The 24,314-nt window shown below is 42.6% G+C and overlaps 1 protein-coding gene across 1 annotated transcript; it reads right to left on the minus strand.

Moving 5' to 3' along the window:
• Positions 1 to 1,124: 1,124 nt before the first annotated feature.
• On the minus strand, positions 1,125 to 21,814 carry LOC112543167 (uncharacterized). Its single transcript, XM_088128909.1, has 7 exons — positions 21,687 to 21,814; positions 6,061 to 6,664; positions 5,638 to 5,752; positions 5,446 to 5,510; positions 3,966 to 4,095; positions 3,314 to 3,364; positions 1,125 to 3,077 (listed from the first exon to the last, which is right to left on the minus strand). The coding sequence occupies exons 2-7, from the start codon at positions 6,475 to 6,477 to the stop codon at positions 1,255 to 1,257; spliced, it is 2,601 nt and encodes an 866-aa protein (XP_087985035.1). The 5' UTR covers positions 6,478 to 6,664; positions 21,687 to 21,814; the 3' UTR covers positions 1,125 to 1,254.
• Between the last annotated feature and the right edge of the window lie 2,500 nt (positions 21,815 to 24,314).

Genomic DNA, 24,314 nt, shown 5'->3' on the forward strand with positions numbered 1-24,314 from the left:
GGCAGCTCAGGTGAATTTTTCTGTAGCTCCTCTCAGGCCATTATAAGTTGCTGGATTTTCCTTGTAGAGTTCCCTCTTGGGTAAAATCCAGTATCAAGGAGTTTTAGCAAAATGTCAAGTCCACAAAGTCCAAATCCCAATTCAGAAGAATTCTCATGAAACCAGGCCTGGTTCAGATAAATGCTCCTTTATTGTGTGGTACATGCATCTTGAAACAAACCATTGCTAAAATTAAAGCCTGGGTAAACTTCCCTCTATTTATCCCCACTCCCCTTGTTGCCCTGGTGCCTCAATTCCTCTTCACCTGGTGGTGACCTCTGTCAGGGAAAAAACCACGTTAAACACGGGAGGCAGACACACGATAAACCAAGTCACTTCAAAGTTCTAAGTTCTACTAAAAGCTTTATTGAAAATAAGTTCAGCGTAAAAGTAAAATGCAATCAAAACATAGAAGGTATTTACTTAGAAACACATTGCAGTGCCAACCTGCTTGTTCGAGCCATCAAACTGACAGCTTGACCAAGAGGCATCATTTTCTTGGATGCTATCCTTTTTATCCCTTCAAAGAATAAACCACAATTATGACGATCATATCATTCCCAGAACAAATTTCAACACATCCCGGTGCCCTGTCCCTGGCACTTCTGTTCTCATCAACAAATTTGCAATTTCCTTCACTTTGCAAGTTCCTCTTATTTCCTGTCAGTGCCATACAGGTCACATTTCAGTTATCTTGGCTTTATTAAATGCATTCAAAACTAACATTAAAACATAAAAAAGGTTACTAAAATTTTTCTCACACACCTCTTTCCTTTCTCCCACGGATACATAGCTCCTTCCTGGCCATCAGGCCCCCACTGGCCTTGCCTGCAATCCGGTCTGGCCTCATTGCCCATATAAGGTTAAGCTTCTCACCATCTCCCAGTACTACTCCTATTACAACCATTAACTACTAGGCCCCCTTCCTAGTCACAATTGGCAAAAGCAAATCAATCAAACTCCCATTGACTGCTATGCTTTGTAAATTAATTGTTGGTTGATGCAGGTTCCAACATACTCTTGAAGCTCTTTCCACACTCCAGGCACTTATATGGTTTGTCCCCTGTGTGGATCCATTTATGGGCAATAAGGTGACTACTTATTCTAAACCTCTTTCCACACTCCAAGCAACCATGTGGTTTCTCCCCTTTATGGATCCTTTTATGGGAAGTACGTTCACCCCTAGTACAAAAGCTCTTTTCACACTCAGTGCATTTATATGGTTTCTCCCGTGTGGATCCTTTTATGGGAAGTAAATTCATTCCTACTACGAAAGCTCTTTTCACACTCCATGCACTTATATGGCTTCTCCCCTGTGTGGATTCTTTTATGATGGGAAGTAAGATTACTGTTTCGACGAAAAGTCTTTCCACATTCCATGCATTTACATGGTTTTTCCCCCGTGTGGATCCTTTTATGGCAAGTAAGATCACTCCTACTAGTAAAGTTCTTTCCACACTCCAGGCACTTATATGGCTTCTCCCCTGTGTGGATTCTTTTATGATGGGAAGTAAGAACACTGTTTTGACGAAAAGTCTTTCCACACTCCATGCATTTATATGGTTTCTCCCCCGTGTGGATCCTTTTATGTGAAGTAAGTTCACTCCTAGTACGAAAGCTCTTTTCACACTCAATGCACTTATATGGTTTCTCCCCTGTGTGGATCCTTTTATGGCAAGTAAGTTCACTCCTAGTACGAAAGCTCTTTTCACACTCCATGCACTTATATGGCTTTGTCCCTGTGTGGATCCATTTATGGACAATAAGGTGACTGCTTCTTCTGAAGCTCTTTCCACACTCCATGCATTCATGTGGTTTCTCCCGTGTGTGGTTCCTTTTATGGGAAGTAAGTTCACCCCTAGTACGAAAGCTCTTTTCACACTCAATGCACTTATATGGTTTCTCCTCTGTGTGGATTCTTTTATGGGAAGTAAGACCACGTCTCATTGTAAATCTCTTTCCACACTCCATGCATTTAAATGGTTTCTCCCCTGTGTGGATCTTTTTATGGGCAATAAGATAACTGTTTATTCTGAAGCTCTTTCCACACTCCATGCATTTATATGGCTTCTCCCCTGTGTGGACTCTTTTATGGGAAGTAAGTCTACCGTTTTGAGTAAAAGTCTTTCCACAGTCCATGCACGTATATGGCTTCTCTGCTGTGTGGATCCTTTTATGGAAAGTAAGTTGACTGCTACTAATAAAACTCTTTCCACACTCCATGCATTTATATGGCTTCTCCCCTTTGTGGGTCCTTTTATGAGAAATAAGTTGACTGCTACTAATAAAACTCTTTCCACACTCCATGCATTTATAGGGCTTCTCCCCTGTGTGGATCCTTTTATGTATCATAAGGGATGTATTTTTACAGTAGCTCTTTGCACACTCCATGCATTTATATGGTTTCTCCCCTGTGTGCATCCTATTATGGTAAGTAAGGGAATAACTGCGACTGAAGCTCTTTCCACACTCCAGGCACTTATATGGCTTCTCCCCTGTGTGGGTCCTTTTATGGATGATAAGTTGACTGCTCTTCCTGAAGCTCTTTCCACACTCTGTGCATGCATGTTGTTTTTCCCTTGTCTGGATCCTTTCATGTGAAGTAACTTGACAGCTTGTTCTGAAAATCTTTCCAGATGCCAAATATTCACATGGCTTCTCCGCTGTGGAGATCCTTTTATGAGACATAAGGGACCCATTTTCACAGGAACGAGCGAAAGTCCAATTGTGATTTTTTCTATTCTCTCTGCAGATAGAAGCTTCTCCTTTGGTTTGGGTTGGAGAGTGTTCATTTACAACTAATTGGTCCTTTAATAGTCTTACACTTTTTCCAGTATACTTTTCCTTTATTTTTCCTTGTTGGGCAAGAAAGCCTTGGGTCTCAGCATCCATGGAGGATAAGCTTTCCTGATTCCAACTATTTGACTGGCTTCTCTCATGACTTTCTAGTTGCATCTCCAGTTCCTTGTCCATTCCGCCTCCATGCCTGATCACTTCGAATTTTTCACTGGGATCTTTATTCTCGTAGCCAGTATCACCTTCAAAGGAAAAGAGAAATGAACATGATAGCAAGGATAGGGGGAAAGATCAGGCTAAGGAAGCTTATATGATCTTCCTTCTGAATTTTTGCCAAATTCCAATATCTTGCACATTTGTATCCTGACAATCACATGGTATAGAAATGATAATTTCTATATTCATGAGCCATAAAAGCTTTGAAAACATCTACAGCATCCGGTTTGTTTAGAATTATCCTTATATAGTCAAACCTTACCCAGAGTCAGCGTTGAGTTCAGGAAGAATCTGGGGAACCATCCAGGGAGGCCTTAGGAGAAAACCGAACATTTATCAGAGGGTGGTCAATAACAGGAAAGACCAGTGACAACTAAACCAATTTTGAAATTTGTCCTTTTTTCCTACCCAAACTGCCGTACATTTGCTCTTCCTTTTTCTCTGGCCAAAATCAAATGATTGCAGAGAAAAAATTCTAGAGCTCTTCTATTAACCCTAAACAGGATGTCTGCAATGGAAAAACAGTCCCATTTTGCCCTTAACACCAAGGCTCAGGGTAGAAATCAAAAGGAAGACAAGTCATTAACCCAATAGCCTGAATGAATGAGAATCCTTCAGAGGACAGACATGGAAGCATCTGGGCCCAAAAAGCTGAAATCGGTGGGTTGGAGTTGACCATCTCCTCAAGCCAAGGAATGAGTTTCTCATTGATACTTTTAAAAAGAAATGGAAAAATTCACCACATGAGAAATGGCAGGGGATGCATCTAAGCAGAGAGCCATTGACATCCTTCCTTCCTTCGAGCAGGAGAAGGCCAGATCTGTTCTTTCCCCCCCTCCAAAGAGATGAACTGATGGCATCTAACTAGAAAATGTCTTTCCAAAATCTGTCATGGGAGAGAAGCAAATCCTTACCCAGAGAGATCACGTTGCGATAATTTTCCAGCGTGACTTCCCAATGCAGCACTTTTTGGTGAGGATCCAGCTGAGACCACTCCTCCTCGGAGAAATACACAGCCACCTCCTCAAAGGACACAAGACCCTCCTGAACAAGGAAAAAGAACAGAACAGGCCCAGGAGGATTTGCAAGATCTGTCCTGTTCTTCACAAATTCCTAAAGCAAAGATATGCACCAAGTTAAATGGCAACGCTTGGTGGGATTCCAAGGTTTAGATGAGAAAATGGAAAGAGCCAAAAGCTTTTGACTGAAGAAACATTTGTGGCAGGCTTGATCAACTTGATTGCTTCTGCAGGATTTCAGTGCCATTCAGTGAAAACAACCCCAATTTCCTTCTGGATCGATCTATCACGCGATCAATGTGCCCATCTTCAAAAGACTCTCACTGTCTTGAGAGAACCAACTGGAAGATGGGCTTCAGCAACCCCACCTATCAGTGTCTCCAATCCTTCCTGTGTTTGCAGAATGAAATATGGGGGGGGAGGCAGGGGGGATTCTTTCTAACATTTCCGCAAATGGCTTACGGCGTCCCCAGAAGGACCGATCATGCCCACGCTCAACAACTTCATGAAAGTGCTGGGAGAGCACAGCCCAGGGATTTGGGTGGGGGATCATGAATATCCAGAGGCACACAAGCCGGATTCTTCTCTTCCTCAGATTGCAAGAAAGGTGCTAGTAGTTCGAGCCATTGGCTTAATGGGAGACAAGAAAGTGGAGGCCATTTTCTGGAAAGGACATTTCTCAGCCTTTGCAAAGTTGGATTCCTTGGCCTCCAAATCCAGGCACAAATCAGAAGAATTAGTTTGCAAGGCAAAAGGACCTTGATTATATGCTCTTTCAGAACAATTTCTACTTACAGACTCTCCTATCTGGCCACTTTCATTGCATGTTAATAGCCTGGCTTGTGTCTTAATCTGATGTGCTTATATTTCTTATCACTGGTTGGAAACAACATTTTTTAAAATGGCAATGTGCCAATCTGAGTATTTACTTATTTTTGAGCAGGCTTGCACAATTCCAAGTCAAAGAATTAAAAAAAGAATGGGTCTGTGTTTAGCAGTTGCTATGGCTGTAATAATATTATTCCTATCACTTGAGGAACTTTTTTAAAAAATCAGTTATTGTAAACAAATAGTAGGAAGAGTAAGTAGCAGAAGGTGAGTTAAGTACCAGTCTTAAAAAAAAGCTTTCCTAATAAGAATCTCAGGGAGAAATTACAAACCAATTTGTATCCCAACCAAAGATTTCAGAGCAGGCTAAGGTGACTGAGAGCAACTTGAATCTGATATTCTGCATTCCATGTTGCTCAAGGACAAGAAAACACCCAGGCCCAAAAAAAGGGGGGGGGGGATGAAAGGAGAGAGTGCTGCATTCACCAGTTTGACTTCCTGAAGGAAAGGGAGAATATAATCTAATACACAAATTTCCTCCTTTTACCTGAGCTGGAGGTTCAGCCACTGCTTCAGCTCCATCATAAAGAGCAGACTGCATTCTACTCTTCCCTGTGAGGGAGAGAGAATTTTAAAGTGCAGAATTAATAAAATAGGAGGAGGCATTCTAGAGAAAAGAAAACATAGAGAAGATGAGACAGCTGGGATCTCTCTGGGGAATGGGAGGGCCTTTGCTTACCTCCTGAGGTGTCCTGACTTTGATCTTCCTGAGAGATCCTCCTGAAAAACGGGTCCTGAGGGGGACTGGATGGATTCCTCCTTCTCTCAGGATCTCTGATGTCCACAACAAAGGACTTGAAATAGTAGGCAGGAGAAAGAAGAAGAATTAACAGACATCCCACAACATGAAGTGTATTGTAGTTCTCTGAACACACATTTAAAGCCTCCAGTGTCCATCAGGGAGGCTGGAAAGTCAGAAAGGAACAGCTGTCCCAAATCTATCTTCTACAATGGATAATGGAACAATGTCCTACAAGAATTAGTGAAACATCTCCACTTACTACGAATGCCAGAGAGCTCTATTCGGGAGGGGTTAACAATTCAAGCAGATTGTTTATTCCCTTCAGACCACTTCTGGGCTCCCAAAATGAAGGTCTCCCACCTGCAACTCGACCTGCTTCTTCTGCTCCTCCGCCTGGCTCAGGAGGAAGCCTTCTGCCAGGGCCACTGCCTGGGAGCTGGTCTCTGCTCCGCACTCCCGCACCCAGCTCTCCATCTGCAGGGGCAGAAGGGCCAGGAAATGCTCCAGAACAACCAGGTCCAGCATCTGCGTTTTCCTGTGCTTTTCTGGTCTCAACCACCGACTACAAAAGTAGTGGACACGGCTGCAAAGTCCTCGGGGACTCTCATCCTCCTGGTATTGGATGCTCCTGAAGTTCTGGGGCCGAACCTCTGAATGGATGGTTTCCTCCTCTGGGATCTTCTGCTCTGGTCTTGCCCAGATCTCCCCACAGCTCCCAGGCTGGACAGCAAAAGGGCCTTCTCCAGTTCCCTCACTTGCTAAGAGTTGTGTCTCCATTCTTTCTATGTCCTGTAATGCAACTCCAAAGGGGTCCGAGGAACCTTTGGCTCTCCAAATGCCTCTTCATTCATAGGACTGTTCCTCTAGCTGCAGGAATGACCACAGCAGGCCATTCAGCCCTCTTTGCCCAAGGGAGAATTTTGTCTGTACGCAAGGACCTACAAAAGGCTTCCAGGTTGTGTGTCTGAGATGGGAAAGAAAAGAAATTCCAGGAATTAGAAAGTGATGGATTTCACCATTGAACAACACTCATCCCCATGGAGGCCGCCACTTTTCTGAGCTGGTAAAGGACTGGGGTGGCATTGAGCAGATAGGAACTGAGGGCCGGGCAGCTGATTGGCATTCCTGAATCTTACCTCTTGAGAGTTGCATCCTACTAAGCTGCAAGAGGATGATACAAGTGAAAGGTTTGGCTGCTGTGGGTACTTGGCAGAGAGGGTGCTCTGGGGAGGGGAAGATAAGGTTTTGAGATGTTCAAAAACCACAATTGTGAGTCCACCGGCTGACCTAGTTGTCACCTAAAAGTTAATTAACGTACTAAAACACACAACCCTAAGGTGGACATTTCAGAAAACATAGAACATGCTAAGCTCATTATGGGATGGTAGTATGTAACATGGAACCAAGTACGCTTGCCCGACAATGTGACAAAATGCAAGCGATTCAATTTTTCCTGTAGCTACTTCCTCATCCAGGAAATGCAGAACATTGGACAGAAAGCTTCGCTCGAGGCTCCTCTCCTTGGAGAGACAGGACCTCTTTGCCGAAGCGCTTCAACAGAGTGACCAGGAGACTTCCCCTGACTTGCTGGTGTTGTCTGCCGGTAAATGAATCTGGCAGCCTTTGTGGCCAACAGTCCTGTGTTTCTTTACTTGTCTGTGTGTAGTGTGTGGTCCAAAATAGGGGACTGACTTCCATCAAGGACTTGAAATGCCTAATAAATGCATTTTGGAGCATTTTCCTTTTCTTTTTCTCAGAAGGAAGGGCTGGCTTTTCAAAAATCCATATCTACACTTCCCTACAAGTGGGATTCACACAACATGCCAAACCCCAAACAGATTAACCCCCAAAGTCCAGTTCAGCTAAAATGCAATGCCAGTGAAGTGAGCCTGGCTTGGGATGTTCCATTTCCCTTTCTTCAGGGTTTGCTTTTAAGAGCCAAGTCACATCACAACACCCAGGCGGGTTCAGACAACATGCCCTAAGCCCAAACACATCCCCCAACAGGAGGGGCCGAGTTCACACAAAACACAGAGCTTGAAGAACGTGTTGGGTCATGAGATTAAGAGAAGACAAGAAATATTAATATCAACCTTTATATCTATTTAGAATATACAAAAGAGAAAACTTAAGCATAAGATATATCTTCAGCAATACAAAAGTGACAACAAAGAATATAAATAATATAATACAAATATACAAAGACAGCAGGGAAGAAGCAGTGAGCCTAAAAAGGTAAAATCAGAAAAGCAGCAGAACAGGTAAGAAGAAGACTTCTCTTATACAGAGTTTGCCACCTGATTCAATTATGTTCACAGCCAAAAACAATCTCTTGTTAACTCCATAGTTAATTCTGTTAAAGCTGTAGATCTTGCAAATATCCAACACCCCTTCTCCAGATCTTATCAGTATAATCATTATTAACTAAAATTAAACATATTCAACATTTCACAAAAATGTACAAACCTTTCTCTTGTTAATGGCTTGGTTAAAATGTCAGCGACCATTTCATCTGTAGGACAATATACAATACCTATTAGTCCCTTCTGCTATAAATCCTTTACAAATTGACACCTTAATCCAACTGCTCTACTTCTCGCCTTAATACTTTTTCCTTTACATATACAGACTTGGTTGTCTTCAAACATCACAACTGTATAGGTTCATTAATACCAAAGTCCTTTAATAAATGAAGAATCCATTCCAAATCGTTGCATGCATTTGCTGCTGATATATGTTCTGCTTCCGCTGAGGATTGAGCCACAACAGTCTGTTTCCTACTAGTCCAATCAACAAGACTATTTTGAAAATAAAACAGACATCCACTGGTTGACTTGTATTCTCCTCCCCAGCTAGCATCCATGTATGCAACTAATCTAGGATTTTCACAAGATGATACCTTTAATCTTAAGTCCTCTGTTCCTTCTCCCCACTCTCTTTACAGCATTCCAATCATGATGGTTTGGTGAACTCACTTTTCTACTTAAGATATTAACGGCTGCTGCAATATCAGGTCTCGTGGTTTGAGTAAAATAAAGGAGTTTACCTATAGCTTCTTGGTATTTACCATGATTTGTAAATGTCTGTCCATCCTTCAATTTTAAATACGTTAATTCTAATGGAGTACTTACAGGCTTACAATTTTTCATGCCAACAGATTCTATGAAGTCCACGATCTTCTGCTTTTGACTTAAGAGAAAACTTCCATCATTAAATTTTTCAATTTCCATTCCTAGATAATATTTTACTTCCCCAAGCAGTTTAATTTATATTTCAGACTTTAATTCATTAGCTATTTCATTAACATCCTCCTTGTGTTGACAACATATTAATAAATCATCTATGTAAGGATATATTTATATTGTCCATTCTTGTTTATATAAGCATGGATCAGCCTTTCCTGGCTTAAATCCTTGATATAAAAGGCCTGTTAACTTATCATACCAGCTTTTGACTGATTGTTTAAGCCCATAAACACTCTTATTACGTTTACAAACAAGATTTTCTTGTCCTATTTTTTGAAATCCTTCAGGCTGCACTATATAAATTTCTTCTGAAAGATCTCCATTAAGAAAAGCTGTTTTAACGTCTAGTCTACAAACATATTTCTTGAACAAGCAACATTAAGAAATGTCCTAAATGTTGTATCATTAACCACTGGTGCAAACGTATCAAAATAGTCAACTCTATATCTCTGGGAAAAACCTTTCGCAACCAAATGGGCCTTATATTTATCTATACTCCCATCTGAATTATATTTGATTTTATATACCCATTTATTTCCAATAGCCTGTCTATTAGGAGGTAATTCAGTAAGAGTCCAAACATGATTTTGTTGTAAAGACTGATATTCCTCCTCCATAGCTTCTATCCATTTTTCTCTTTCTAGGATAGGTAACTTACTAATTTCTTCCCAATTTACTGGTTCTTGCAAGTTTTCACAAAATCCATATCTTTCTGGAGGTTTACCTTTATTACTTCTATCTGATCGTCTTACGTTAGTTGGTTGTTCTGTTTCTGTTTCACATGGTTTAATTCTTACTTCCCATTCTGTTATAACAGTATGTCCCAAAGATGGACCTACTGATTGATCAATGATCTCTATAGGTAACCTGGTGACCAGTTCTTGTGGAATGGTATCTCTGCTCTGTAAATCAGTTGTTAGCATAGCCTCAATGGTCTTTTGCATTCTAGTTCTCTCATCCACATATACAACATTGCAACATTTAACTTCAAGGGGTTTAGGATCAAAGACTCTATACCCTTTCCTCCCAGGAGGATATCCAACAATGATTCCCAATTTCAGCTCGTGGATCAAGCTTCCCCCTTTCTTCTTTTGGAACATAAGAATATGCTTTGGCACCAAAGCTTTTTATATGCTTTAAACTTGGTTTCTTTCCAAACCATAGTTCAAAAGGTGTTTTACCTGTCACTTTACTAGGAATTTTGTTATGCAAATAAGCTGCTGTAACTACTGCTTCGGCCCATAAAGAGTCAGGTAGTCCAGCTTGTATCAACGTAGATCTAGACATCCCCTGTAATATTCGATTCAACTTCTCAGAACATCCATTCTGTTGTGGAGAGTAAGATATGGTTACTTTATGTTCTATGCCCTCCTGTTCCGTAAACCTCTTAAAATCTGCATTACAATATTCTCCACCTCCATCAGTACGTAGTGTTAAGGGTGCCTTACCAAATCGGTTCTTAATTGTGGCTACATAGCACTTAAATCTTTCAAGGGTCTCATCCTTGTTTTTAAGTATATATACATAACTATATTCGCTCTTAAATTCAGTAAAGGTAAGAAAATATCTGTTCTTACCTGCAGATAATGGCATAGGATCCACTAGATCTGAATAAACCTCTTCCAAAAAATCCTTATCTTGTACATTGGATTGACCTGAATAACTAGGAGCTGTTCCCTTTGCTTTTATACAGATTTCGCACCTTTCTTTTGCTTTATCACATTTAACAGCATTAATTCCACTTTCTGTCAATAATTTTTCAATACTTTGCATGTTCCTATGAGCAAACCTCACAGGCCATGAATAAAGACAAGTTTTATGATCACAGATATCTTGCCTACTTTGACTCATAGGCCTCCTCTCATTTGTTATATTATCATTAACATTAATGATAGAATGGAATCCATATTTTTCATCAACTTTAAGCACCAGACCAGTTCTATCATTGATCATTTTTCCTGTATTAGATTTAAGGATTACAGGATAACCATTCTTCACGATCCTTTTAGTACCGAGCAAATTATTTGAGGCTTCAGGAACAAAAGCAACATTTGTTAAAGTAAGGTTCACTACCTCACCTGTAGAAGTAAAAACTCTTAAAGGTGCAGTTCCAATTCCAAGAACATTTAGCCTTTGTTGATTTTCCGTATCAAGTTCACAGAAATTTTCTCTAAACCGACAAATATGGAAAAAACTACTACTATCAGGGAGAAAATGCCTTCTATCATTTACACCTTGATAATCAGATATTCGAAATGATTATCATTGCAAGCATTCATGCCATTATTAAACCTTTGATTATATCTTTATTTGGTCTACCATTTAATGGTTTCAAGTCTCTGTGGCTATTAAAATGCCCTTGTTTACTGAAAGACATTCTTTCTGTAGGAACATTTACTCCTCTGGCCTTTGACCTTCTACCCCTTTAAATCTACAATACTTAGCAATATGCCCAATCCTTGAGCACACATAACATCTCCTTTCCTTAAGAGCAGGTCTTGTTCCTAATACTGACCTTTCTCCAGGTGTGGTATCCATTACCCTTTTAAGGCCAGAGTCTCTCAAATAAGCAATTGTATAATCTAAATCCACTTTTGCAATAGACTCAAGCATAGTCTTTTGGTTTGCAAAGGATTGGGGTAGACTAAGTAATATACAGGGGTGAAACTCAGAGCCAGATATCTCTGCTCCTGCAGACTGAAGGTCTGAAACGAGCTTTAACATTTCATCTAAGTGCTTATCAATACTAGTTCCTTCTTTCATCCTCATACTATACAACCTTTCTTTCAAAAATATCACGTTCTTATTTGATCTAATAAAATATTTTCCCTTAAGAGTGTGAGAAAAATGAATCTTTGGGTGAAAAACACAAGTTTCTAGAGGCCTCAGATGAATGGGATCGCCTCAATAAGACTGAAACATAAAGCCATGTGGAAGCATCCTTGAAGCTGATGTGAACCAGGCCAGTTGTAAACTCCTTATCGCAAACATCCCCATAGCAACCTGGGCATCTGCCCTGAGGGAGGATGCCTTCTTCCTGGCATTTGGCACCTTGAACGAATTTGTGTCTTCTTCTCTGTGACACTATTGTTTTACTAGCAGTTAACAGATAACAGAGGGGCAGAGAGTCACTTGAGAACTATTGCTTATTTAGGTATGCCTGCATCATCATATGAATATGTATGCATATACGTTTCTTTTCCCTTCCCCTTCTTTTAGAACTGTATAAATATCAGAGCATCCGTTTTGCCTACAGGGGAGGGCCTCCCACTAACTTCTGGTGGGGTCCCCCTCCAGTACGTACTGCTCAAGAAACACTGCAGTGAAGCCTTGATTATTCTGCATTTGTGTCCTGCGTTTTGATCCCACAGAAACTGGGGTCAGAAGTGGGATTCACAGTTTTCAAGCTGCAACCGGAAACGACAGCAGGGCACCCTTCAGGGTGAGTGTTGTTGCGAGCCCGATCCCATGTCCCTTTCCCGCTGCCAGATAAGGGCACTGTTTAGGGGTGTGTGTAAGGCAACTGTCTGTGTCTAAAAGTCTATTTTGGCTAGGGAGGTTTGTCAGGAAATTTGGGCCAGGCCAAATCCTTAGCCGCCCCTGGCTTCCTGCGAGCTTAATTGCGATGACTGGGAGTGTCCAGAAAGCAAGGGAGAATTTGGTCTTGGCAGCGTGAGTGTGTTCCTGACCCCGGGGCTCTGCTCAAACTCCCTTTCTCTATTGCTTCTCTCTGAATGAAGTCGCTTTAAGCTGCTGATAGGTAAGGAGGGAAGTGTTAATATGTCCAGGCAGGCTGTGAGAGGTTTTTGAGTGAAAGTATTAAGGATCACATAAAAGCTGATCCTCCCCGGTCGTAACAGCCCGTACATGTGAATCAAAGGAATGGAATAATCAATGCAGGAAGGGAAAAAAGCCGGCAAAAGTGGAGCCTCCACATCCTGGACGCGGGCAGAGACTGAAAATTAAAGATAAGTAAATTTAAAGCTTAAAAAGGGTCTCTGGGAGGAAAGAAAAAATGGGTAATTTGCAAACAAAGCATGCTTTGAAGGAAGCTCCACAAGGAGCTCGTTAGATTTATGCAGCAAAAGTTTGGTTTAGAAATAATTAAATATATGGAACAATGGCATAATGGCATAAGAGTTATAGTGGTGCTCAGTGGCCACTTTGGGGAAGTTGGGAGAGAAACAGACTCAATAAAGTTAACAGGTATGTTTTGAGTCTCCCACCCAAAAAGAAAGAAAAACAATTAAAGCAATTTGCTATTTGGAGTACAGAAATTGATAGGCGAGAAGCAGAAAGCAGAGCCAGCAGCTGGAAAAATAACTTTCAAAAGCTGCAATCAGACACACAAGCAAACCGAGAAGAGAAAGTTAACAGGGAAAACAAAGAAGCTGCTAGCAAACCATCAACCGAGATGGAAAGATTTCAATCTTTAGCACGGCTTTATCCCCAGTTGTCAAAATTAATTGAGGAGACAGAGTTAACTTTACTACAATGGGAAGACCCTCCCTTGGAAAACATGCTAACGGCCCCTCCTTTTAATCAGCAAACAGAAACTTTGCAGGAGAGGCAGTTTGTTCAACCAGCTGTCAAAGCGAGTGTAGGGGAAAGAGCTGCTCCAGCCCCCTTTCCCCATCTGGACCAGCAGATCCCACCATTATCAGCCCTGTGGAGAGTCACACTAGATCTCACACTCAATTATATCCTATAAGGCAAGTACCGAGTGGCACAGGGGAAGTTACAGAAGTACATGTTCCTTGGAATCCCCGAGAATTAGAAGCCTTTCAAAGACGATTTCCACCTATCCATGAAAGCCCAGCTAAATTCAGGGATGAATTAAAACTATGTATTGATACATATCGTCCCACTCATGCTGACTTTAAAATGTTAATTTCTCATATTGTGCCACCTACTACAGCGGCCAGAATTTATAGGGAATCCAGCTGGCCAGCAGAAACTCCAAAACTTGCTAATGGAGCAGAGAATCTTCAGCAATTATTTGCAAATGCACATTCTTTTGCTAATGCCATTACAATTATTTATCCAACAGTAATGGATTGGACTAAAATCACTGATGTGAAACAAAAAATAGATGAAAATCCTAGTGATTTTTATGAGAGACTGATAGCTGCCTTTCAGAAATATGGGGGAACTCAGGACCCTGAAACAGAAATGCTGAATGCTGATCATTAGCACTTTGTTAATCATTTAGAGCCATGGCTAGGAAACAGAGTGAGAATCCATCTCCGAGGATGGGAAAGTAGATCCCTCAATAAGATCAGGGATGAAGCCATCCATCACTGGTGTCAGCATTTACTTCAGGAGAAAAAGAAAAAGCATAAAGTCAGAATAGCTGCCTTGCAATTAGATATGGGTCAAGGGCCCACCAGAAATCCTCAGGATAAGTATGTCTATGACAGGAGAAGAGGATCTGGATGGAGAGGAAGCATGAGGTGAGGAAGAGGAAATTTTCAGAGCAACGGAAGGAATTCAGAATGTTTCCTTTGTGGAAACCAAGGCCACTGGCGAAAGGAGTGCCCCCAGAATCAAGCTCCTGCAGGACTCCTTGCCACTGCTCCTGCTGAGGATTTATTCGACTAGGGGTGCCCCAGGAGGGCAACTGTGGCTCCTCTTCAAGTCACAACCACTGGTCGGGGGAAGTGAATATTAAAATGGGGTCTCAAAATATTAAGGCTTTGGTGGATACTGGAGCAGACTTGTCGGTGATAAGAGCCTAGGATGCTAAGGAAATACTCCAGCCCACAAAAAGAGGAGTGTCAGAACCTGCATCACCCAACTGTTGTTGTTTTCCATTGTATTGCATTTGTTGGGAGTTGGATTGATTTGTTTCTGCCACTTGTAACTAAAGGGGGGGGGTGGATGTTAATGGTTGTAAGGGGAGTTGGGAAGCAGCTTAACCATATATGGGCAATTTAGGCTGATTGCCGGCCAGGCAGCTGGGGCCCAAAGAACCAGGAAGAAGCTCGGGGAGGAAGGAGAGAGGTCAACAACAGGTGAAGAGGAGTCACGATGCCAGGCAATAAGGGGAGGGGGGATAAATAGAGGGAGGTTTACCCAAGGCGTTAGTTTTAGCAATGTTCTGTTTGCAAGCTACATGTACCTCTTAATAAAGAAGTATTTATCTGACCCAAGCCTGGTTGCGTGAGAATGCTTCAGAACTGAGAGCTGGACATTGTGGACTTGACAAGGAGTTTTAGTCACAGGAATTTCTGGCATTCCTGTTAAACATGTTTGGTCGGAGCCAGCTTTATTTTCACTGGGCCCACTGACTGCTGAACATGCTTTTCTTATTGGCACTGATGGATCCCCAAACCTATTGGGAAGGGACCTCTTGTGTAAATGGAAGTGCCAGATTGCGTGTCTCCTGATGGTAAATTGGAATTGTTAATTCCAGAAGAGGATGACGTTAATGTACAAGAGGTCCGTGAAGCAGTGTTTCAGCTTTTATCTGCTACAGTTGTCACACCGCCCCTGCCTTTGTATCTGCAAGCAGCACAAAGGGGGGTGTGGGCAACTGAAGAAGGGAATCGTGGTTTAATAAAAAGGGCCAGTCCGTTTAAATTGGAGCTCCTTCCAGGGAAATCTGGGCCATGTTTGCCCCAATATCCACTAAAGCCAGAAGCAGAGCAGGGCATAATGCCTGTGATTGATTCGTTGCTCAGGCAACAGGTACTTAAAGAGACCTCCAGCTCATGTAATGCGCCGATATTTCCTGTAAAGAAACCAGGAAGTGACACTCCCCCCAAGTACCATCTGGTCCACGATCTAAGACAGGTTAATAAGGTTATTCAGTTAATAACACCAGTGGTAGCCAATCCTTATACAATTCTATCAGTCCTCCCGGGGACAGCAAAATTTTTCACATTGTTGGATTTAGCAAATGCCTTTTTCTCACTTCCACTGCATGCAGATTCTCAGTACCTACTAGCTTTCACCTTTCGGGGCCTTCAATATACTTATTTACGTGCCCCTCAAGGTCTGGCTTTAAGCCCAACATGGTTTTCAATGACTCTTACAAAAAGTCCGCTAGCTTTTTCAAACCGCTTGCCAGAGCAGACCACAATTTTACAATATGCTGATGATGTATTAATTGCAGCTGCAGAAGAAGATGCAGGCAAAGAAGTCACTTTAGCCTTATTACGGTTTCTTTATGAAGAAGGCTATAGAATAAACCAAAACAAACTACAATTTGCACAAACTCAAGTTAAGTTTATAGGCCACATAATATCACATGGCCAGAAAGCTATTGATCCAGGACGGATTCAAGCCATTTGTGCAATGCCACCCCCCAACTCAGTCAGACAGCTGAGGTCTTTTATTGGAAAAGTGAGCTATTGCAGCCAGTGGATTCCACAAGTGGCTGAGAAACTACAGCCACTTTATGAAGCCACCACTGCTGAGCCTTTTACTTGGGGTCCTGCTCAACAACAGACATTTAAGCAATTAAAAGCAGATCTGGTCCAATCAGCAGCTTTGGGACTACCTGACTATACCAAGGAACTTCATTTGTTTGTCGCTGAAGAAGAGGGCTATGCTCATGGTGTTTTAACTCAGGAACATGGGGACTCAAAAAGACCAGTAGCTTATGTGTCTTACAAGTTGGATCCAGTAGCCCAAGCATATCCACCTTGTCTACGATTCATGAGGTGCAGGCCCTTTTAAACCATGGGCATCTGCTACCTATTTCAGCATCCCGCCTCACATCATATGATATGCAACTTTTGCAGAATCCAAGGGTAACACTTTCTAAAGCTCCTATTCAAAATCCAGCTGAATTTTTCCTACAAGAACACAAAGACTGTTTATCTTTCACAATAGCAGCAACAAAGCCAAGGGAAGATTTAAAAGATGAACCCACTCCTAACACAGACTTTGAAATGTACTGTGATGGTACTAGTTTCACCACAGAGGGGGGAGAGCGCAAGGCCGGCCATGCAGTCACCACAGAACATTCCGTTATGGAAGGCGACAGCATCGACAGTAGCAGAACTAGTAGCCTTACATCGAGCCTGGTCTTATGTAGGGACACAATCAGCTAACATCTATACTGATTCAAGGTATGCATGGGGAATAGCTCAAGATTACAGTCAACTGTGGAAAAACGGGGGATTCCTGACAAGCAGTGGAACAGAGATTAAACATGGCCTGTTAATTCGTGCTATTTCAGATCTCATCCAGAACCCGAAAGCTTTAGCAATAGTCAAGGTTAAAGCACATTCAGGAGTTAAAGGCAATGAGTTGGCTGATGGGGCAGCAAAGCAAGCCGCTCTCAAACCACAGCCAGAACAGAAATTTCTGCAATTATCATCTTGTACTGTACCTGTAGATGCAGTTCAGGTACAGGAATATGCCACTAACCAAGAGAAAAAGAAATGGAAACAGAACCAAGCAGCAAAGGAGGAAGGAGGAGTCTGGAAATTAAAAGGGAAAGTAATCATTCCCAGGATGGCAGTTAAGCACATTTTGAAGTCGCTACATGATCAAGGTCATGAAGGAGCAGAAGCGTTAGCTCAGAGATTTAAGCAACATCGGGCAGGTGAAGGGATTAATGCAGAAGCACAGAAGATAGTTGGCAACTGTGCCATTTGTTTGCCTGGCCCATTCTAAGGGGAGAGGACTGAGGCCACGTCCTTCCCGACTGCCCAGAGGGCAGTATCTTTTCCAAACAATACAGACTGACTTTGCTGACATGCCTCCGTGCAAACAGAAGCAGCACCTATCGGTTGTAATATGCACCTTCAGTAACTATGTAGATGCATTCGCTACCAGAAAAGCAGATGCCAGTGCAGTGGCCAAATGTTTGTTAACTGAACTGGTGCCAAAATGGGGTGTATCAGCAGTCATTCACTCAGATCGAGGGAAACATTTTGTAAATCGAGTCATCCAACTAATGAGTACAGCCCTGGGAATAGAGCTAAAACACCATTGTGCCTACAGGCCACAGGCATCCTTGCTAGTAGAGAGGATGGTGGGAACACTGAAAAATTGTCTGGCCAAGCTAGTAGAAGTAATTGGATGGGGATGGGTAGATGTACTCCCCATGGCACTGTTGGCCATCAGAAGCTCGCCCCTAAAGGAACTGAAATTGTCTCCTTATGAAATTGTATATGGGCGACCAATGCCTCTGGGCCTTGGCTCGATCCCCATTCCAGAAGGGGTTCATCCTGACCCATGGTCAAGTTACTTACATGCTATACAATCTTTTCAACAGGAGCAGCCCCAAACCCAAGAGCGAGTCAGACAACATTGTAATCAGAGTGGGCTACCTGAAACTGAACCATTTGACCAGTTGCAAGCAGGAGACTGGGTGTATCGAAAAGTGCATCAAAGGAAAGACTGTCTCTCCCCAAGGTGGAAAGGCCCATACCAAGTGGTGTTAGTAGCTCACAGCAGTGCAAAGCTTGAAGGTCTAACCTCGTGGGTTCACTTAAGTCAACTCAGGCATGCTCCAGCTCCAGCCCCAGCCCCAGCCGCAAGCAATACTAAGGACTGTGTTCAAAGCTCCTGGGGAACAAACAGATTAAAGAAGAAAGAAGGGTGAAGTTTTGACTACGAAACCCCAGAGAGCTCTGAAGACAAGTTTTAAATGGACTCTTGTTGCTAGTTTAATATTAATACTTGGACTCCTGCAGTCACTTAAATTGTTTACTTTTTATTGTGTTTCTTAACTTTTTGCCTCATAACAAAACTATGGCTCTGTTTATTTTTATTATAGCCAGCTTGGTTTATCTACAAATGTCAGGTTATAAGATGCAATACCCACCAGATTGGTTGCCTACTAACAATTCCTATCTGACTTTGGTTCATTCAATAATCCCTCCTGGTGAACCTTTTTGTGCTCTTGAGGGAACCAACTGGATTCTGTGCTTAAAGCATGTTTTATAGGAGTACCTGAACTGCTTTTAAACGTGCTCCGTTCCATTGCTGCACCACTCCCTACACGTAACCCACTTACCCTTGATTACATGGGGAAAACCCTCCTGTACTCTCAGTCCACAACCACCAAACGCCAGTGGACCAACCAAGCATTATACAAGGTAGAAACCAAGGGCAATTTGCCAGGTACCAACTGTGTGCAAATAGATGGCTGTGAAAATAAAAAGACATGCCTTTCCCTACCAGCTCTTGAAAAATGCTCAGAGGTAATACAGCTCACCTCTGTAAGAGTTTCTCGCTCTTTACCAAAGGGCTGGTATCTATTGTGTGGAAACTATGCCTTTCCATACTTCCCAGCACAATCCTCAGGAGGCCCCTGGGCAGTTGGGCGTTTGACTTCATTTCATGCAGAACCACTTGTTCAAAATTATTCTCATCATAAGCCCAGGCGAGTGGGCAGATATCGAATAGAGGGCCCCCCACTTGACAATACTTGTGATGACCACATAGGGCTGTTGAATACCAAAGATGTTTATGGGCTTGTTGTATCCGTAGCTGGAACACCAGGTCTAGCAAGCCGTGCTGACCTGGAGCTCAGAAAAGTGGCCTGTTTAGTTCTAAAAAGCATCAACAAGTCTTCAAATGCTATAGCTCTTCTAAACGAAGAACAGGAACAATTAAGAACAGCAATTTTACAAAATAGATTGGCCACTGACTTTGTGCTATTCAAAATGGCCCATGGGTGCGAGGAATTTCCAGGTATGTGCTGCTTTAACCTGACAGACAATTCATTGCGTGTGAAAGCCACTGTGCAAGATTTCAAGATCTGGCAAAACATATCACTGAACAAGCCCCCAGTAATCTGTGGAATTGGCTCACCTCTTGGTTGCCTGGAACTGGGTGGCTGAGAAATTTGGCATTAGGATGCCCAGCTCTTCTGGCCCTAGTAAGCCTATTACTGTGTACTGGACAATGTTTCATGGGTCTTTTTAACAATTGTCTCCAGAAGAGTGTAAGGCTCAATCCAGTTCTCCAGTCTGACCTGGAATTTGACCTTTCTGAAGGTCAAAGGGGGGAGAGGACTGTGAGAAAAATGAATCTTTGGGTGAAAAAGACAAGTTTCTAGAGGCCTCAGATGAATGGGATCGCCTCAATAAGACTGAAACATAAAGGCATGTGGCAGCATCCTTGAAGCTGATATGAACCAGGCCGGTTGTAAACTCCTTATCGCAAACATCCCCACAGCAACCTGGGCATCTTCCTGGCATTTGGCACCTTGAACTAATTTGTGTCTTCTTCCCTGTGACACTATTGTTTTACTAGCAGATAACAGAGGGGCAGAGAGTCACTTGAGAACTATTGCTTATTTAGGTATCCCTGCATCATCATATGAATATGTATGCATATACGTTTCTTTTCCCTTCCCCTTCTTTTAGAACTGTATAAATATCAGAGCATCCGTTTTGCCTGGAGGGGAGGGCCTCCCACTAAATCTACAATACTTAGCAATATGCCCAATCTTTGAGCACACATAACATCTCCTTTCCTTAAGAGCAGGTCTTGTTCTTAATACTGACCTTTCTCCAGGTGTGGTATCTGTTACCCTTTTCAGGCCAGAGTCTCTCAAATGAGCAATTGTATAATCTAAATCCACTTTTGCAATAGACTCAAGCATAGTCTTTTGGTTTGCAAAGGATTGGGGTAGACTAAGTAACATACAGGTGTGAAACTCAGAGCCAGATATCTCTGCTCCTGCAGACTGAAGCTCTGAAACGAGCTTTAAGATTTCATCTAAGTGCTTATCAATACTAGTTCCTTCTTTCATCCTCATACTATACCTTTCTTTCAAAAATATCACATTCTTATTTGATCTAATAAAATATTTTCCCTTAAGAGCATTGTATAAACCTTTAGCTGTTCTATATTTAGTCACTAGTGGACTTTCTTGGTCTTCTATACAGGCATAAAATATCATTACGACTTTTGCTTCTTTCATTTTATACTCCTTTTGCTCCAATTGGCTTTCAGGCATATCTTCATCTATGATGTCCAAACAGTCCTGTACTTGAGGGGAAACTCTTAACCTTGCAGCCCACATTTGAAAGTTATTCCTATTCAACTTTGGAATTACAAATAGGCTGTTGTTATTACTTACACCCTGTTGGACACCTTGAGTAGATCCAATACCTCCATCTCTTTACAGACATTTTAAAGCCACTCTATGCAAACTCCTCTGCTAAATTCTCCTTTAGTTTAAAAGATTTACTATCAATATTTCACTTACATAAATCACCTTATCTCTTCAAAAATTTAATACCATTAAAAAGAAAAAAGAAAAAGGAAAAAGGCCTCTTTGCTTTGCTGTCTGGATCAAAAGGAAAAACACCAAACTTAATAATGACTTTTAATGTCTTCTCTTAAAAAGGCTTACCAGCTTCTCAAGCCCAACCATCCTCTGCTACCCATTTGTTGGGAAATGAGATTAGGAGGAGACAAGGAATATAAAGGTCAACCTTTATCTCTATTAAATTTTACTAAAGAGAAACCTTGAGCACAAAATAGATCTTCAACAATACAACAGTGACAACAAAAAATATAAATAACATAATACAAATCTACCAAGACAGCAGGGAAAAAGCAGTGAGCCTAAAAAGGTAAAATCAGAAAAGCAGGAGAACAAGTAAGAAGAAAAACGCTTCTCTTATACAGAGTTTGCCACCTGATTCAATGATGTTCACAGCCAAAAACAATCTCTTGTTAACTCCATAGTTAATACTGTTAAACCTGTAGATCTTGCAAATATCCAACAGAACAAAGCTTAAGAGGATGTCCTGGTTCACTCACCCTCCTAAGACATGTCGAACTGCAGAGGATCCAACCCTGTTTCAGCCTCATCAGCACGTGGTGAGAAATCAGGCACAATCTCGGGCACCTCCTTCCTTGCAGGGCTTTTCTTCTTCCCTGCTGGAGATTTCAATGCAAACTCTCCCTCTCTCCCCCCCCCCCAAAGTGCATGGTGTTCCCTCTCTTTGCAGAGGGAGCCCCCTGGCGGATGCTGTGTGCAACGCAGGACCTCATGCAAAGAGGGGAGAAAGGGGGTTATTTCCATGGGGTCAGGAGGAAGGGGGCTATGGTGTCCCCCCCCATCAGGAAGCCTTCTCCATCCAGCTGCTTTGGACAACTGTAGAACATCTCCAAGCTTCCATTTTTAAGAGAGGTTCTGGAGAAAGTTGCGTCCCGAGTAGAGGGAGCAGATGGAGGAAAGGAGCAGACAGGAAATGGAATCCAGCATTTTTCTTACTTAAGAGAGTAAAAATAATCCTGTCTTGATTCTGTATCCCAGAAAAGAGGTGAGTGGGAAACTCTGACAGGCTTTCAAGATTCTGTTCTTCAGTCCCACAACAACATCGCAGAGCCCCCAAAGGCTCTGTGGTGTCCAGTTCCCGACGTGGCTTGCCTGAAAGGGCTGACGCTCAGATTCTGGCCAGGATACAGGATGGGAATCGCATTGGTTGCACTTATGGATGACTTATGGAGAGACCAGGATTGGGGGAGTGCAGTCCTACTGGGTCTCACAGTGGCCTTCAGTACCCCTGACCGTGGCCTTCTTCTGCAACGTGTCTGAGGGAATGCCCTGCTTTGCAGTGGTTCTCCTCCTTCCTGAAGTCCTGATGGTGGAAGTCTTCCCTCTCCTTCAAGCAACCGCCTGCGTGTTTATTCCCGGCTCAGAGGCGAACCTCCAAAGCTTTCTCTCTAACAATTTGCCGAGGCAGCCAGGAGCCCAAGACTAACCAGGTCAGCGGACCAAGCCCGGGCAACTTCACCCGCCTGGCACCAGACCATTAGCCGGTAGGGTGCTGCCCCAGACTCTGCCCGCTTCGACATTGGTAGTAAAAGGAGTTTTGGTTTTGAGCCCAACAGTTGCTTGAACCTGAGACTTCATTGTTGGTAACTGCCCTTTTTTGTGTCTTGTGCCCAGTGAATGTGTGAGTGTGAGATTCTCTCTTTATATTTCAATCCAGACTGGTGACCAGGGCTGTGGGTCTAAAAATTCAGTTTCAGCCGCCTCCAGACTTCTGCAAGTCCTTCTTGGCAAAGACTGGGAGAATTCCAGGTGCTCTTGGTGACCCCATCCAGCCTGAAGGTGGAGGGGATCCAAGCGTGGGTGCATTACCAGCACCAAAGGCTGCCCCTCCGCCGGGTGACAACATCGTCCCATCACAATATCAGCAACGGAAACCAAAAGCCCAGTGGAAAGTTCAAGGACTGGACGGCCTCAGGCCGGTTTTCTCAAAGGGACACTAAAGACACTGAATATGTTTGTGGGTAATGAAGGTTCAAAGCATATTTGACTTGTAAGGATTTGTAAGGACACTCCTTGCCCTTCCCGATTTCCAGAGGATCCGGTGGATGGAACAGAGAACAGAAGGGGAGGTATTGGGAAAATTCAGCATGTCGCTCTTTCTTTTCTGTTTGTCATTTCTTTTCTTCATTTCTCAGGTAGTAATCGCTGACTGGTCACATAATACTTTGATACAACTTCATAATTTGGTTATTAATGAAACCAACCCTCCTGCTGGCTGGATTTGCAGTTATTTCCCTACTCATAGCCAGCAAGGGGCAGTTGTTTTGCCAATACCCCTAGGCTTGGACAGAGGGTATAATAACTCAGTTCAGAGTTTTAACTCAGGCTATACGGATCCCAAACCTTTCCAGTTTCTCCACCCCATACCTGATGCCCCCTTTTGTTTTCAGAAGGGGGGGGAAATGATTTTGTTGGGGACTGAGGGGTGTGTGTGTATAAGTTTACATGGGATAGTCCTGGATGGTTGCTGCTTAACAAGTCAGTTCCTATATTTGATGGTTCTTTTACTCAATGGCTAGAAAACTTTTTTCCCCAGGACTCCTTTAAATCAGGCACCTTTCTTCCTACTCTCAACATTATTCTACAGGTTGTAACATCTAAACGACCGATCTGTTTAGGTTCAGGAGTCTGGTGGTTATGTGGCAATGAGGGACTTAAAGAAATGCCACCTGCCCGGTCAGGGACTTGCACTATAGGGTGGTTATGGCCTGGTGGCATTCATATGGTGCCACTAGAAGCTATTCAATACTCTACTAGGCATACTTTCCACCGGGAAAGGAGAGCAGAACACCTAGAATGGTCTACGGGAACCTTCACTGGCAGGAGTCTCTTCCCTGCGGTGGGAGTTGCTCAGAATTACAAAGATATACATAAACTTGCCTCTTTTCTTTACAACACTTCTATGGCATTGGAAAAATGGGAGAATATTACATTGAATCTGGAGGAACACTAACAAGATGAAGTCCTCTCCCTTAAGGATGCGGTCCTCCAGAATAGGACGGCCCTAGATATGATCTTGAAGAGTCAGGGGGGTGTTTGCGTGTATATTAATCAGTCATGTTGCATGTTCCACGACCAGACAAAAGGACTCCTGGTTGACCATAAAC

Source organism: Python bivittatus, unplaced genomic scaffold (assembly GCF_059951505.1).
Source record: "Python bivittatus isolate LINGU-HERP-01145 unplaced genomic scaffold, Pbiv_v1 ctg000820_np1212, whole genome shotgun sequence".
NCBI lineage: Eukaryota > Metazoa > Chordata > Lepidosauria > Squamata > Pythonidae > Python > Python bivittatus.